Raw genomic sequence first — 17,296 nt, 5'->3', positions numbered from 1 at the left:
ACCAACAGGTAAGAACAGTTTTTGCCCTTAAGAAAAAGGTGAGTTACATGACACCTACTGCCACAACATGCTTGAGACTGTGGTCACTGGGATGAGAAGCACTTGGGTGGAAGTCAGCAGGTGGCCCCAAAGCTGGATCACTGCTCCTTCGCACTAGAAGCGGTGTGCCTAAGAGACAAAATAAAGAGCATCTGTTCAAGGGTGCTACAGGAACACAAGGTAAAGCTTCATGTGGTTTAACTAAGAGATGTGTACAGCGCTTAAATATAAGTTTATCTGTGGCAATATCCACCTGGTAAATTATTAGATTTGATGGGGTTGTGCCATCTGGTATTTACTAAGTTAACAAGAACGTTTTAAGCTCTGTTATACAGACTTTAATCCATGAGCTGCTAAATTAAGTGAAAACTGCTGACAAACAGGAGAAAAAGACACCTTCTCAGAAAAGCAAACACGTAGTTACATGTATCTGTGACCACATGTACCATCAAGTTCTGACAGGGAGATCGTACACTTGATCTAAGGAATAACTGTGAACACAGGAAGAACTGGACTGCTATTGTTAGTTCCTACAACTGGTAGTGGTTACTTAACTAAACCAAGACATGATCTAAAGCCTTTCACTGCACTACTAAGGACAGCTCTTATTGTGCTGTTCTGCATTAACCCACCAAACAGGGATCTCTCAATCTCATTTTCAACTGTTCCTTACCTTCTCCTGGTATATGTCCAAAATCCATACTGAGCAACTGCTTGTGCCTCCCACACCAATCGTAAGAACCCACACTTAACCTCTGTGGAAGGTCGCTCTGAATATGATGGCATGACCATATATATACAGTCATAAATCTTATTTCCATAAGCTCACAAGATGCAACAGTCCATCACCACTACTTCTGTGTTGTCCCAACCTGAGGCATGTAAATGACAGATCAGGCACAGGTTTTTGGGTACAGAGGCAGCTAAAGGGTAAATGGGCAACTCCCTACATTAACTTCATTTAGTATCTAAAGTGCCTTGGGCTGGCTCTGCAGAGACAGCCTAAACAAGGATATAAGGAGGAGAGGGGGAAGAGATTTTATTCACAGCAGATCTGCCTCCCACTACTGACTACCAGGATTCCCAGGGAACAGACGCAGGCAGTTGCAGTTGTTTCAGAGAAGCTGTAGACTAAACAGCTTCCTCTTGCAGGCATCTCCAATCAGACTCACCAACTATTCATGTCTATTCACGTGCTGTCTGGAAACAACCTCAAAGACCAGTAAGCAGCTTCTAGCAACACAGGCATCCAGTTAGCAGAATACACTATGAAACACTCCTTGCAAAACTTTCAGGTGGGGCGAGGGGGAAAACATCTTTAGTAATATGAGTAAGAAATTTCTCACACTATCCCAAATTAAATTAAAACAAAAATGACTTTTTTCCCCAAGTCTTTCCAAAAGAATTTATCCACAGGCGAACAAAAGAATTGAAGAGAACTTTGGTCTAAGACAATAATTTTTCAAATGTTGCAAGTGAGTAAAAATAAGATTGTAACTGTCAGTTATAATATTAATTATAGTGGCTGGGACTGATGGCAGCCATAATTACAAGATCTATAACAGAAGTTTGAACATGCAACAGTTTCCTCATTAGAGAGATGCTAACAAAGCTGGAGTGCCTGTACCACATTCACTCTCAAGGCAACTTTGTAATTATAGCTGGAATAAATACCAGCACCTGATGCTGAGGAACAAGTAGAGAATCTAATGCTCTTACCCTTCCTCATAGCGAGCAACAGTTTTTATATGCAGGTAATCCCTTCTATGTCTACTTAAGCAGGAAATCAATAAGAAAAGCAAAAGTAAGACTTGAATTTGTGTCCTGGTATTGAGGGAATGTTCAAAAAGGTGAACACTGTTTTTTGTTCCAAGTGATCCTCATCTTGATATCAAAAGCTACACATGCTTTTACAGGGAAATTCTGAAGAAAGTGATTGATGACCAAATGCATCCGTTTTGTGTGATTTTCCAAAGGTGTCAGTAGGTCAAAAGGAACCAAATTTCTTCACTCAAATATTCCTGTTCTTCACATGGTGCTGAATTTTTTTTCCCCTCTAAGCATATCTGATAAGGTGGTGTATAAAAGCTAAAGCCAAAAAGTGTTGGATTTTTAAGTTATTCCCTTCTTTAAGACTAGTAATGTTTTTCATGTACAACTGAAGTGTTTCTGGTGCCCTATATCAAATTTTCAGTCTCTCTTCAATACAACAGTTTGAAAACAGATGCTGAGACACTTTTGTATGATTCAGCATAATTTAGTCTCCAACTCCTTTTGACATAAATATGAACAGTACAGAGAAACACTCTTGTTAAAGCCCTTTGCATTGGTACTTTGATTTGTAAAACTTTCAGAACTCAATGAGCCAAATTCCAAATTCAAATTAAAACATCCTGTTGCTTATACTCTTCTAGGCCATGATCCCAGCCTCTTTTCTCACTTCTGACCTTCTTTTTCCACACTGAGAAATCAACAGTAACTTAAAGAGGTTAAAAAAAATATATATGTACCCACAGCCAACTAAAGATGGGGGAAAAAAAACCCCAAACCACCCCAAAAAATCACTTATATTAAGCTCACTCGTTCTCCCAAAGCCAACACCCTGAAATTTCTTGTTTTCCTGAGCTGTCTTCTACAACCAACTCCTCATTTCTCTCTCATTCCTCAATTCAGAAAGATGAAGTCTCTCATCACTGTGACTCCTGGGAGATGGGACCCTCATTTGTTCCAGGGCCTCCCAGCTTCCACAGAAGTTGAAAGAAGATGTCTCCTGTACCGCACCACTCACATAATGCTTGTCTAGTAAGACAGGACCATACTTCAGCACTTCTGTCTGCTCCCTGTATTGACTGCTGCAAGGTGCTGTTTTTACCACATCTCCCCTGTCCTCAATTTTGAAGACCAACTTTCACTTGCTTTCTGGCACCGTTTTCCAGAGAATCTGAAGCAAAATGGCATTATCCAATTCTCACTTTACAGCTGTCTAAACTCTGAAAGCCAAGCCAGGAGCAGCAGGATTATAGATGTCCTGGTTTTGGCTGGGATTGAGGTAATTTTCTTCCTAGTAGCTGGTACAGTGCTGTGTTTTGGATTTAGTGTGAGGATAATGTTGATAACACACTGATGTTTTAGTTGTTGCTAAGTAGTGTTTATCCTACATTAAGGATTTTTCAGTTTCCCATGGTCTGTCAGTGAGCAGGTGTGCAAGAAACTGGGAGGAAGCCTAACCAGGACAGCTGACCCCGACTAGCCAAAGGGATTTCCATACCATAGAATGTCATGTTCAATATATAAACTGGGGGGAGTTGGCTGGGAGGGGCAGATCATTGCTCAGGAACTGGCTGGGCACTGGTCAGTGGGTGGAGAGCACTTGCATTGTGGATCCCGTGTCTTTTCTTGGATTTTATTTCTCTCTCTCTTCTTGATATATTCATTTTCATTACAATTATTCTTATTACCATATTTGATTTTAGTCATTTAACTGTTCTTACCTGAACCCACAAGTTTCACTCTTTTTCTCCCCACTTCTCCACCCCATCCCACTGGGGTGAGTACAGGGGAGTGAGTGTGCGGCTGCAAGGAGCTTAGTTACTGGCTGGAGTTAAACCACAACAATAGAGAATACTGTTTTCCAATTTGGGAAGATGGTCTTGCAGCTATTTGCTTTCTTTTTATTCCTGCAAGTTTTTGCTTTTTGCCACGAGGCTATGAAATTATAGTGCTTGTCTGGAATGCTTCTCTACTTGCACAAAAACAACTGGACTTTTTGACCATTGTTTACAATGCTTTCTTTTTCTCTCAATTTGTTGTAAATTTTAGGGTCCTACAACAGATCATTTTCTTGTTTAAGAGAAAACCAGAGTCTATTTTTTAAATTTTTTAAAATATATTTACTGACACATAACGTAATTTTTTGTACAGAGATATCTCAAATTGTAACATCTCTGTGAACCATGTCAACTGCAGTCTTTAGCTAAAGTTATGCAGAACAGTCCCTCTGGTCTTTATTGTTTTACATGCATACAACAAAAACACTGGAGCATGAAAACAACCTTTTATTAGGCAAAAGTAAATTGTACCAAAATGCCCTCTCTAATAGTGGAAAACAAATGGCAAGCAAGAAGATTAGATGAAAGACTTGAGAAGAAGTTATACTCTCCCTCTTTCTGGGGAGAATCCCTTACTCCCTTTCAGGAGACAGCAATTCCCAGCAGCTCTCAGAGCTAACCAACTCTCCTCCATCTCCCCTCATCTCCTCTGCGGCTCAGGCTGCACCCTGCCATAAGAACACCCTCCTTGCCACTCGGTGTCTCCCAGCCCACACTTCTCCCACAGGCTCCTTTCCTTTTTCAGCCTCTCCCTGCCTCTTCTGTACCGCACACACAAGGCTCTTGACAGCCAAGCATGTTCCCTTGCACTCAGGAAGAGGAAACCCCTCCAAATCCCATTGCCCAGGACTCAACATGACTCAGGAGTCAGATCATGTCCATTATACATAGATACTTTGAATTTGTTCATCACCATCTTCCTTAGGCATGGATAAAATGTAATGAAAAATCATCACTGATACCCATTTATTACAGACATACTATAGACAATTATACATTTACTTAAGAGATTCTGTCATCTGTTTTCTTCTGTCAGGAAACAGAATGTTGCCTTTTTCCTTACTGCTTTCCCTTTGTCTTGCTGTGTTTCCATGTTATTCTACTCACGCTCTTGCATTTGTGCCGAACATTTATAACAACCACTGTAAGCTCAAACAGAAAATTCATCTTTTCCCTGAATGATGAGACACAGGAAAACTCCTTTCTGCATACCAAGTTGATCATACACACACATTATTTACAAGCACTACTGTTCTCTGCCAGAGTAGCACTTTCTATTTTAAACTTAGGAACTCAGTTTAAAAAACTAGTTATCCTCATCTTGCTGCATTGCATCACTAATTTACAGACAACGAAATTCAAACACATGCCCAAGACTAAAATTTTTCTTGTGATGACAGCTTTTAATGTCAATCACTTCAGGGTGTATCTCCCCTTCTTTCAAAATTTGCAGAGTGCCTTCTATTATGGTACCACAGTACCTTCTAAGCACACGTGGATGTCTCAGCCTTATTCACAATACATACTCTTTGACAAAACTGATGAGAAAAAAGTCCTGCAGTTTTCCTTCCTTAAAGTAAACTCTGTATCATTTTGTTTCAAGCCATGTAGATCAATCTTTTCCTTTTGCTAGCATCACCCTCAAAAATTAGTATCTACACAGATTCATGGTTAACAGTGTATTTTCCCTGAACTCTTATGTTTTGGAAATATTTTTTTTTTAACTGCAAATATGGTTGAAACAAGCATATGGTAGAAACCACACTTAGATTTAAATTGGTTACATTAGAAAAAAACAGAAGATAAGTTCTGCCATTTGTGCACAATTAAAAACTGAAAACTTGCATCAACACAATGGCAAAAGAAAGATCTCCATGCCAGATGTAATCCTATTTTCTTATTTTGTGGTGGGTTTTTGTTGTGTTGGGGGTTTTTTTGATTGGTTGGGGTTTCTTTAAATTTCATCAAAAAGCTGTACAGACATTAACACATACCCTGGAAAGGAGTGCACTCTGCCTCACTTCACTTAAGACCTTTGGTGGATCAAAAATCAGCATTTGAGGTTAGGCAGGGGCTGACTAACCAGAAGTGACCTGCAACCTCATGTAAATAATGTAAGGTTTGGAGTTCAGGATCCAAACATGGTCAGGGGAACTTTGGACCTCCAGCTGTCCCTCCTGGGGTCCCCCCAAAACTCTTCAGGGTCTCTAGGCTCCAAGTTCTGGCATCAAATTTGACGCCTAAATTTAGACAGCTGAGTATCGCTCAGGGTAACCGCTATCACAAAAAAAGCTTATTCTAACCCTTCCTTAATTTCACTCTTTTGCTGTTAAGCCTCCTTGCTCAGGAAAGCACAATTCACCTCCAGGCTGAAATCCTTTTATTCTTTGGGATTTACATTGCAGGTAGCTGTTACAGGGCCAAATTCAGAAAACTGCTGAAGACAACCAGAGTTTATCACCCATGAGCATTTTCGATAAGCTGTGCAGTCAAATTATGTACTAAAAATTGATTTTAGCATGCTTTGGGTGCAAACGCTCTCAGATGACTTTTTGGCTGACAGTTCAAGGAACATAGGAAATGCAAGCACATCTGTTGCCACTGCACCAGTGGCAACCAACATATTATGAGGTTTTTCTGTTTGTTTGTTTTTCCAAGTAACAGGGAAGAACTATTTTAGAGGATAATAAAAGATGCATTCGGACATAACACCATAAGTGGGTAGAAAGAGATTTACAATAAATCACCTACACAGTTAACATCGTAATTTTAAATTCTGCTCCTGCATATAAAAATGCTGACTATGATGGGAAAAAAGCTGTCAATCAAGTGTGTATCAAACTGTCAACTGTTAAAGGCCATACCAATGACAATTAGCCTGCTGCCTGCTTCCAAATTACACTTGCCTGGACAGACAGACAAATTATTTTCTCACCTGCATGTGCTTCAAAATATTTTTCAGAGCTCCTTCTGAGCAAATCACAACAAAATTTCAAGTCAGAGTTGAAACAAGACACCATAAATACTGCATGCATACACACACACAAATGTGAAATTGCACTTCAGCATAGACAATTCTTGGCTGGAGGATCTCTGAACATATGCAACAAAAACAGCCACCATTTAAACCAGGAAGACAGAATGACTTTTAAACTAGTCCTGTCATGAAACAGTTCAGGCACTGGAAACAAAATATTACAAGCAGGATATTAATTTATATTTAAATATAGGAAAGGTCATTAATATATGCCTATTTTTCTTCTTTTTCTCAGAGAATTTTCACATTAACAGGCAAACAGACAGTTCTGCCAGTCAGCGCTTTTTGAGAGCACTAAGCAATCAGTGTGGGTAAATCTGGTCACCCTCAGATTTATTGCTTACCACCACCTGAGGCATCATGTAATGCTTCTGCCATGTACTTAAAATGTAGCTGACATTAATTTGTACATTCACCTTGTGATAGGGCTGTATCACTTTTTTATTTTTTAAATATGCAATGCTCCAATAGTGTGACTTTTATGTTTAAAGCTAACTCAAATTGCTCCTAATAGCACCTATCAATACAATTTCAGATCTACAGTTATCTGTTCTTTCCAAAGTGCATACTGCACTTTTTAAATTCCCATGGATACAAGATTATATTAATGAACTGGAATGATGTAACAGTTAAGACAATTGACTTATATCTATAAACAGATGAAAATCCATTTCCAACAATCTCTTTTACATATTAATCCAGTGCAGAACAAAGTATTTCCTTATCACTCTAAATGAGGTGTAATTTTTCTTACAAAGAAAAATAAAAGCAATCGCCTACAAGTAAAACCCAGTAAAGGCTTTAAACAGAGATTGTTTTGGGGTGATGTTCTTTGGTGCCATAAATTTAAAAATAATGATTTTCTCTGGTTGCATGTGCTATAACATATTAAGTCAGATTTCAGTTATGAAGTACAAAAAGTCTTCTCACAGCTTTTATGACCAGAACGAAATTTCTTTGGTGTTGTCATTGTCAGAAATGGTGCAAATGAAACAACTATGGAATATTTATATTTGCAGCTTTTAGAGTTTCAGAGATAGGCATGTAAGAATCACTACATACATTATTTCAGTAATAAAGGTAATCTAGATCCCATTTTCAGGATCGAAATCCACATCCATATGAAAAGAAGTTAACCACTTCTCATCTTAAGGCACTAGTATACATATGTATCTACAGAAGATGTACAAGTAATGCTGTTACTTTCTCCCTGTTTCAAAACCTCTCTCAACAAAGTTTCCAGGTGAAGGACAGGACTTCAAGTTTGGATCTTAACCAGGTATCATTTCTTATATTTAAGGTCATAACACACATCAGATCTAGAGTAATTACAGGATCTTCTCACCTCTATCAACACAGTGCTCCTGTTTTCAGCTTCTCGTGAGACACACGCAGAGTTACTGGAGTGCTGGGAGCACCATGACTCTACTCCAACGGGTCTACAGGTACTACATGGAAGAGACCAGGCAGAGGAGAAGGAGCTGCGGCAAAATCCTCCTGGCACAAGGACTCATCACCTCACTAACAACAGGGAGTTGTGGGGTTTTTCCCAACCCAAGCTCTAGCAAGATATGCAACTCTTACTCTTGCTGGGCAGACTGATTAGGAGCTTTGTGAGAACACACCGGCTATTACCAACAAGAATCAGCACTTCCCACTACAGGCCAGGCTTTCTCTTATTCTTGTCCAGGTGAAAATGTGTTTGTGAATCACACCATCCTTGTGCACCCACTGACTGATGCACATCCTTCAACTTCCAGCTTCAGACACAGGATTAGAGCAGTTTCAAACATTTCATGTTTTTTACGTGTCATTTGGGAAAAAAATTAATTTGTGTATTAGAATTTCCCTATGCACACATGCAAAGTCTTTACTTTGGGTTTTGGGCTTTTAGGTTGGTTTATTTTTTAATGTAATCTCTTTCAAATGGCATTCGGATGTCAATGGAAACTAGACGTTAAATATACTTAAAACCACCAGTTGTCTTAGTCATTTAACTTGCTGGACACAGCAAAAAGCATTCATCTTATTAAACAGACTGCAACATATTATCTGTAGTTACTGAATTTAAATCAATCATTTTAGGCTAATATATCCTATAAGATTTTAAAACTAATAGATCTCAGACTCTCGCACCTCATTTTTATTCACAGATTGAAAGGTGAAAATAAGCATTTATTCTATTTCAATTCCCAGCCCATTTCTCAACTTCAAATGAAATACTTAATGAACTGTACTAGTTGAATAAACTGACACAAAGAAAATACTCTGTGCACCTGCAGATGAGGCCACGCTGCCAAAAGCTGGTTTAGCACTTCAGCTAACATCAGTTACAGGTGCTTATGCAGTCGCTTTTCCACAGTTCAACGGTTTAATTTTCTTTAAAACTTTGGCAGCTAAACTGTACTGCTTGAATATCACTTTGGTAGCATTTTATTGCTAGTAGTAGAATAGTAGAATACATTTTTTGAACATTTTAATGGTATTTTAAAGGAGCATGACAAATTATGGCATTAATACAGGTTTTTGTAATATGTAAATGTGACCTGTGTTTTATATATCTGATGTAAACTAAGAACCTTTTCTGGTTGGACTTTTCCTTAAAAAACAAGTCCTATTATGATTATTTTCTATTCTGGTCATGGTAAACTAGTTTTAGTCTCAAATCAAACTTCTTCCTGCCAAATTTAAAATAGATTAAGATAAAACAGTGAAACCTCCTCAACTTGAAACTTTCTGTGAAGAACTAAGAGCAGCTACATTGGGTCCAACTCACTCATTATCCCGCATCTAACAGTGGTAGCAAATACTCAGGGAGAAGGCATAACAAAGTGTTCTATCCTACCAGCCTGCAAAAAATAATGTCTGAAAGATTTCCAAATCAGAGTGGTACCTAGACCACAATATTTTAACAGTCACTGATAAGCCACCTCCTGTGAATTTGTCTAATTCTATTATAACTCATTGATTTTTGGCCTGTAACACTGAATTACACAATTTAGTTGAACGCTTTCATGAAAAAGTTTAGGGTTGTTTTGCTTTGTAATCTGCTGAACAATAGTTTTGTTTGATACTCAGAGTTTTTACATGGTAGGTAAAGCGAATAATCATTCCCTATGAATCTGTCTTAATATTTAAAATGGTAAGATGACTATTTCTGTGGGAAAGTTTAAAAAGCACTCAGAGAGTCATCTGTCCCTTTTGTGGGAGGGTTAAGAAGAGATCACCAAAATACCCTGCAGGATTCATCTTTCTAGTGAACATAACTACATCCTCCTTTTACTTAATGTCTACAGTAAACAGACTTCCCTCTAATGTAAGTAATGAGTTACGAAGAAAGCAAAACATAAATCAACAGCCAGTGTTGGGAAAATTGTGCAACATATTGGGAGGGAGGTGCATCTTTTGCCAACTATGTTCAGGAGTAGTATATACACAACTCTCCATTTTACTTGGCTAAGATTCTAGATATCTGTTGTGAGATACAATCAAAATCTGAAGTGGCGCTTCAAGATAAAGAGACAAAAAATTAACTATCAGCTAAGTCTCTTGAAAGGGTAAATTAAACAGAAAGCAATGAGAACTACATGGCAACAGGCAAACTGAGTCATTTAACTGTTATTTGTAATTTGTCTAATGATGGCTTTCATAAAGATGGGTTCATCTCTATACTGGAACATGTTCATATGGAAGCACACAGTAAACAATCATTAGCGAACAAACATTGCAAAAAAATGTCTAAAACTATATTAGCTTGGTTTCTTAAGAAAAAAAGGGTGATCTACTACCTCAAGACCTTTAGTCGAAGGCTTTTTTTTTTTTTCTCTAACTTGAACAATTTCAAACTATCAATCAACCAAGCTTAGCAGGCTCATTTTCAACCTGAAATACGCATTTTGTCATATTGACTCAGAGCTAATATAGCACATAGTACTGTAGATATTTATAAACACACGTACACACTCCTTTGTCTTACCTAGCACTAGAGTGTACTGGCAGAGACTGCACTACAGCCTTTCAGTATGACATTATACCACAGACTTTCAAAACCTTCAGCTGCAAATACTAAGTGAGTTGGTCTGTTTCTTTTTAAGATATACTACCTTTGAAACTAGCTATGCATCATAACAACATACAAATACAAAACCAGCCTCATCACAAAATTAGTAAAATAGACAAAAATCTGAGGAAAAATACTGACATTGTATAAAGTGTGTCAAAAAACAGCACAGACTTTTGTAACAGAATTTATTCCATCCTTCTAAGTTCCATTCATCACCTTCCCCAAAACCTTCCCTGACACTATAAAAGGCTGGAAATGAACATCTCATCTAGAGAGCTACTGCAAGAAAATGTGTGACTTGCGATGGAAAAATATTTTTCTCCCTACTTAACATATTTTCATGGGGATACCCCCCCTTGCCCCAAAGTAAGGCATATTAAACCAAGTGCAAAGGGAATAGAGACAAGGGGAATAATTGATGAGAAACAATCTTTGGTGAAATCAGAGGCAGAGGGGCTATTAAAAAGAAATGGGGTTCTCTGGTAACCAGCTATGCAGACAAATTTATTACCTACACTAGTACTAAATTCTTGGGCATGGGGAAAGGAAGCAAAGACTGGCTTGTTTTCCAAACGGGCAACCCAAAGACAGAGAAACACATGGAAATTTTTTTATCTATATATATCTGTCTTTACAGAAAGCATTACTGTATTCTTTTGCTGCAATACAAAGATAAACTTCAGCTGTGCTGGTGCAAAGCTCATTTCCATGAATCAAGGACAACTAGGTAATACCAAGCTTAAGTCATGAGGTCAAAATATACCAAGACTGCACTCTGACTGAAATGAAAAGTTATCTTCAAACCTTTAGCTTGCCTGAGAACAGAAACCATTTGTTTTAGGAGCACAAGTAGACTTGAATTGATCATCACAATTCTTTAAAAGCAGATTAAACAGAACGCTGAAGAGGAGAAAAATCTATCAAGTACAGTGTCATCTTCACAACACCTATGACAAACAGCACAGAATAACGTTTGATATCACTACTATGAGAGCAGCCTTCCAGTGCAGAGAAAGAGAATAAAGTCATATTTGCTTAAGGAAATAAGCAGTATTGCCTCAAACAACAGAAGGTAGCATGTGCTCCTATAATACATTTCTTTTGAACCTTACTAATTTCAAGATGTTAATTTTCCCTGAATCATACAGGAGAGAATTATTATATGCATGTTTTACGCTCAATGTACTGCAAACATTGGAGCACTCAGCCAATAAACTGACATTGCAAGATTAACAGGGTAGTTTTTATGAAAGAAAAAAGTGTCTTTCCTACTTACTCTGACACAGCATGTATGTTGTATACAAGCATTAACAACATTGTTTATCAAATGAATAGTTTCAGTTCAAATCTGTTTTCATAACTTTTTAAAAAAAACACAATCATGTGGTTTCCTCTGTATTCAAAAATATGATGTCTGTATATCCACAGTATCTCAACACCAACCTGAAAGAGGACTAACCAAATATATGCTGTTTAAAATGCCCCCAAGCCTACTTACAATACTTCCACTTCAAAGTAGATGAGAAAGAGAAGGAATTCTTTCTGAGCTCTGAAGTCGCACAGAAACAGGCGACATCCGTACCCTGGAGGTAACAATTTCAACACTGTTGTTTCCTATCAAGGGAGAAACTTGCAAAAACTCCTGGAAGAAACCTTGCCTTCAATTCCCTTGGACTTCAAACTAAGACACTGCCAATAGAAGCATCTCTGTTGACTGACATAGCAATCCAAAGACAGAGGGCCATTCAAACTACTTTAGTGTTCTGAACAACCCCATAAAGCACTATTTAAGCTAGAGCAAGTCCAAAACCACAGGAATATATTAAGCTGATTAAGTATATTCTCTACCTGAAGCCCCCAAAACACCTTCAAGGAAATTCCATAAGAGTGCAAGTAACCTTTCTCAAATGTTAAAAAGACATGGCCACAAGATCAATGACTGCATCAAAATGGAAAATCAAAACTTTCTAGGTTAGTACTGTTACTATCCTGTACTAGACCTACTGAGGGTTGGAGCATTTCCAGGTAGCAATCTCTGTTCTCAGGAACAAAGTGTCAACTGCGATGACACCACATAAAATGTCCAGAACTGAAAGAATTGACTGTTCAAAAGCACAAGTGCATCAATATTTGAGCTTCAACCATCATTGCCATTTGTATGCTTATTTTAGGAGAGACTATAATCAGCCATTCCAACCATCATTTGCACTCAAGTCTTCCACTTGCCTAGAACACTGAACAGATGGGGTGGGGTTGTGTGTGTATGTGTATATATAAAAGAAGAAAATCTTGTTCTCAGAGATTTGCTATAAAGCAAAGGTATGCAAATTTTGAAATACCAAAGTAAGACCTTTCAGTGAGAAAAGCAAGACACTTGCCCTACTTAGCAGTGAAAGCTTCCAAAGGGAGGACTTGAACTCCTGTAGTTTACAAGAGAATTTTGTAACCTGCTATCAATAACTGTTATAAGCAATTATTTATCTAACCTCAATTTTAATTAAACACCAATAAAGGTATAAATTCATTAAGAAGCTGAATTTTATTGTAAAAGCCAACAATCAAAGTAACCTAATCGTATCTGCTTCCCATAATGCCTGTACTCAGAAAACAGCTTCAGAAATCTTCAACCAGATTTCCAAAGAAAGGGAGAAAGAGAAAAGAATAATTAAAACAACAACAAAAACCCACCATGGAGATACCTACACATACCTCACTTTTTTCCTACCTTAGTATTCAGAAGTGACAAGTATCACTGAATACTGTCTGTCTTCCTCCAGGCAAAATCATGACTACTTAACACCAAGGAGAAGATAAAGAAAAAAAGCAACAACTAAGTTTGTGTGCACTTGACCATCATCTGTCAAATAAAGCATATAAAACAACGAGCCAGTCATAAAGCATTTCCAGCTCAGAGTGACATGTCCATAAAATGGATCCTCCATAAATAAATTAGTGTTCTCCTTCCTGCCCATATGGACTGAAAAGGAAGAAACAAACTGACATCATGAAAAAACCCAAAAGGCTAAAACCTCTTACTCCCCCTTACCTGTTCTACTACCTACCATGCAGGGAAAACCACTAGAAAAGAACACAACTATTAGGTGCAAAAGGAAACGAGAAGGACCAGTAGCACACTTATGGGTACACAGAAAATTACAAGATGGCTTATGAAGGCCAACAGAACAACAAACATTAAAACCTCAAGATAGTTCAGTTGGTTTAACTGAAAAGCCTTATGTGAAATTGAAAAATTCTCCTACTAAAAACAAAGGACCTGTACTGGCACGTTACATACTTGAAAAGTTATAATGACACACTACTGCTTTTTAAACAAAACTGGAACATTTCTGAAGTGACTATGTCGTATGCTCTGCAGGAATAGCTAGCTTGCAGTTGAAGTTAATGATCACACAAAGCATTCCTTATAGACTAGTGGTCTCTGAAGAAGCACACTTTCACTGGACATTAGCTTAGCAACAGCCTGCAGGTCACTGCTTAAAGTATCATGGATGCACCAGTTCATAAGCAGAAGATTACTGATGGGTAACCATTTATTTGGAAAAGACTTATTAAAACCCTCTAATCTGAAGTTGGTAAACATCTAAAACAAAACAGTCTGAAAATATTTTGGGAAGATCACATCAATTTACACATAGCCCATTAGTTGCTACCATATAGTTGTGTTTTACCACTCTACATTGCTAGTGCATTTAATAATTCTAACAATAAACATGTGTGTATTAAAAAACCCATACAGGACTATCTGCACATACTGTTAGTATCCCTAATATACATAAACCCATCCATCATGGGCTCTCTAAGGATCTTAACACACTACACAAGAATGTCATCCACTAACTCAGGAAAGCTATCTTTAAGATGAGAGAATGACTGTTTAATCATACATCAGCAATGAAACAGCAGTTTGGAACAGGGAATAAAGGCAATCAAGTCAACAAGGTCTGCAAAGGTAAGTCCCTACTCTGCAAAGTCTTCTCAGCTACCATGTCTGGTCAAAGAGAAATATTAAGACATGATATACTCAAAAAACCAAACCAAGTAAACAAAATGCACATCTAAAATCAGTGCCAGCAGAAAACAGTGCTAGTTAACCCAGTAATTACTCTACCACCTACATACAAGGATGTCCAAATGTTTCAGCATTCCAAACACTTGTTAGTTTACTAGTTATTGCATCAATGAATATACTCGGACACAATTTACCAAAAATTCAACATAATACATTGTGCTGCTATAAAGATAAATGATCAACAACAGTGACAAGGAAAAACGTATTCACCTAAACGACATTTGGTTAGAAAGCAAAACCCATCACCTGTGCAGAATAAAGGAAATAAGTGTTTCTTAAATGACTTTGATATACCAATTTTCAAGAAATATTACTGCATCTCAATTTATCCATTCAAAATAATTTTGTCTGATTATGTAAGCTCAGACCAAAGGAGGTACAAGAACAATATGGACCAGAAATGAAACACTGTTAGAAATGACATCTAATCCCAGAAAGCATTAAGGTCTTGTGGAAACAACGGGAAAACACCTAATTGTCAGTCATGGTCTGGCCCCAGTGAAATGGCTAAGTTTAGTCTTCTAAGGGCACACAAGTTCTGAAGTGATGCTTAACATTCAATAGCCTTTATGCCACGCAGCAGAGGGCTGAGGAGTCAGACAGCTGGAAGACCACCTCTGACACAGAATTTTAAAATAAACTTTTTCACTGGGTGTAGGTTACCTTACATTCACCATGGGCTAAAGTCATGCAGCTAAAAAGTATTCAATACACCGTGATTTCACTGTTCACTGTAAGCTTTTGTCTACCCACAGTTTTATATTGAAGAAACAATGTAAAAAATGGCAATGAGGAATTTATGACAGTATTTGGGGTTAGAGATGTTGACATTTATCTCCATTCAATTTTTCAAATGTAAATCAGCTATTTAGGCATTTAGTTGCCTGTATCATTCTTTGAAAATTGTTGTAGTGTCCACATCACTAGTGTACTCTGGGAAGTTCTGCTCACAAGAAACAGTCTCACAAGACAAGCTCTCTCTGCTGCAAATTCAGCAAAAATGTCTCAATGTTCTCTGCTTACCCGAAGAAATATCAAAATCAGATGACCATTTCTTCACTGTTTCAAACAGCTCACTGGACACATTAAATGGTTGTGTGTGTCTTTAAATTTTGTAATATATATTAACAGCTGTTTTATTATCATTTGTATTGCAGTATGAAATGTATTATTTACTCAATCACATTTTCTGTCAAATGGGGATGATTTTTTTTTTTTGACATTTCATTGCCAACTGAAACATGTACACCAAGATTTTTGGTATTAAAAGGTTATTTTTTATTTTTATAGGAGAAACTCAGTACAATTGACAAATCCCTGCCAACCTTGGTATTATTTTGCACTATATACTTGAATTATGGACAAAAAATAGAAGGGGAACTGGAGGTGAAACTGAACCCAAGGTCCCTCTGCAGAATCTAATTTCAGTACTCTCCTGCTCACTAAACCAAAAAAAGTAAGATACTTGTAAGATCTACACTGAATAGAAACAAAATAAGCAACGCCCCTTCCCCCTCTTCAGGTTTTGTTGAGGTTTCTAGTAAGATACAGCATTACTTGTCCAACCTATCCAAACAAGAATGAAGACAGCACTGCTACTTCTCAAAAAACCTATGGTCATTGTGTGTGCAAAAGTACATGTGACTTCATCACTGGGTTTTCATCTACATTTGAACAGATGATGGCAGATTTTTTTGGCAGTATTACGTCTCCTGAATACGGAAAAAGTAGATTGTGGAGGAACAACTACTTCATCGTGTCACCACTGCGGTAGTCATTCTTAACAGGAAAATACCAGGACACAAAACCCACTACCAAATTGAGACCTATGTACTTAAACAGAAGTGAATTACTGTTTCCCTTGGTAATTTTGGCCCTGAGTATCAGAAACTTCAGTAAAGCCTTTTCAGCTGTAAGAAACTATCAGGTATTGCTTACTTTGCAGTCTGAATTCAGACACTGTCAGCAACAACACCTGATAATCCAGCTTTGCAGGGGGAGGAGGGAGGCACTTAATGTTTGCACCTCACCTTATGTTAGGGACACAGCAGGTACTGTGTTCATAAACAGTTAAAGTCTTCCTGCATTTTTCTTAAATTAAACATAAGAGCCCACATTTTCACCTGTTAGAGAACATTGAGTTAGCTTTAAAACTGGAGATGTATTGATTTCAGGGAAGAGAAAACAAATAGTTGAATAATTTCCTGAACTGCTTTAAGGAGATATATGCTAAGTATTAAGTAAGTAATTTGATAATAAGTAAAATAATAAACTTACTTTTGCTCTAAAATTTTGCCAGTATGTGGAAGCAAAAGGTACTTTTAGCTTTCAAGTCAAATACAAGACTGCTTTTATTCTGGCTCGCTTTCAAAGTTACAGGTGATAAAAGGAAAAATAAGGGTAACTAACTACATAATGGGAAAACTATTACTTCAGAGTCAAGTTGATCAGTATTCTAA

General features: G+C 37.5%; 1 protein-coding gene across 2 annotated transcripts in view; it reads right to left on the bottom strand.

The window, feature by feature from the left end:
- Positions 1-17,296, bottom strand: part of PARD3B (par-3 family cell polarity regulator beta) — a 431,776-nt gene that overhangs the window by 276,627 nt on the left and 137,853 nt on the right. For both annotated transcript variants that reach the window (XM_074829348.1, XM_074829347.1), the window contains exon 4: positions 59-168. In XM_074829348.1, the coding sequence (XP_074685449.1) occupies positions 59-168 (110 nt within the window). The remainder of the gene's footprint in view (positions 1-58; positions 169-17,296) is intronic.

The sequence above is a fragment of the Strix aluco genome, chromosome 6, assembly GCF_031877795.1.
Source record: "Strix aluco isolate bStrAlu1 chromosome 6, bStrAlu1.hap1, whole genome shotgun sequence".
Taxonomy (NCBI): Eukaryota; Metazoa; Chordata; class Aves; order Strigiformes; family Strigidae; genus Strix; species Strix aluco.
The sequence above is the reverse complement of the archived record's forward strand: the minus strand, read 5'-3'. Positions and strand labels throughout refer to the sequence as shown.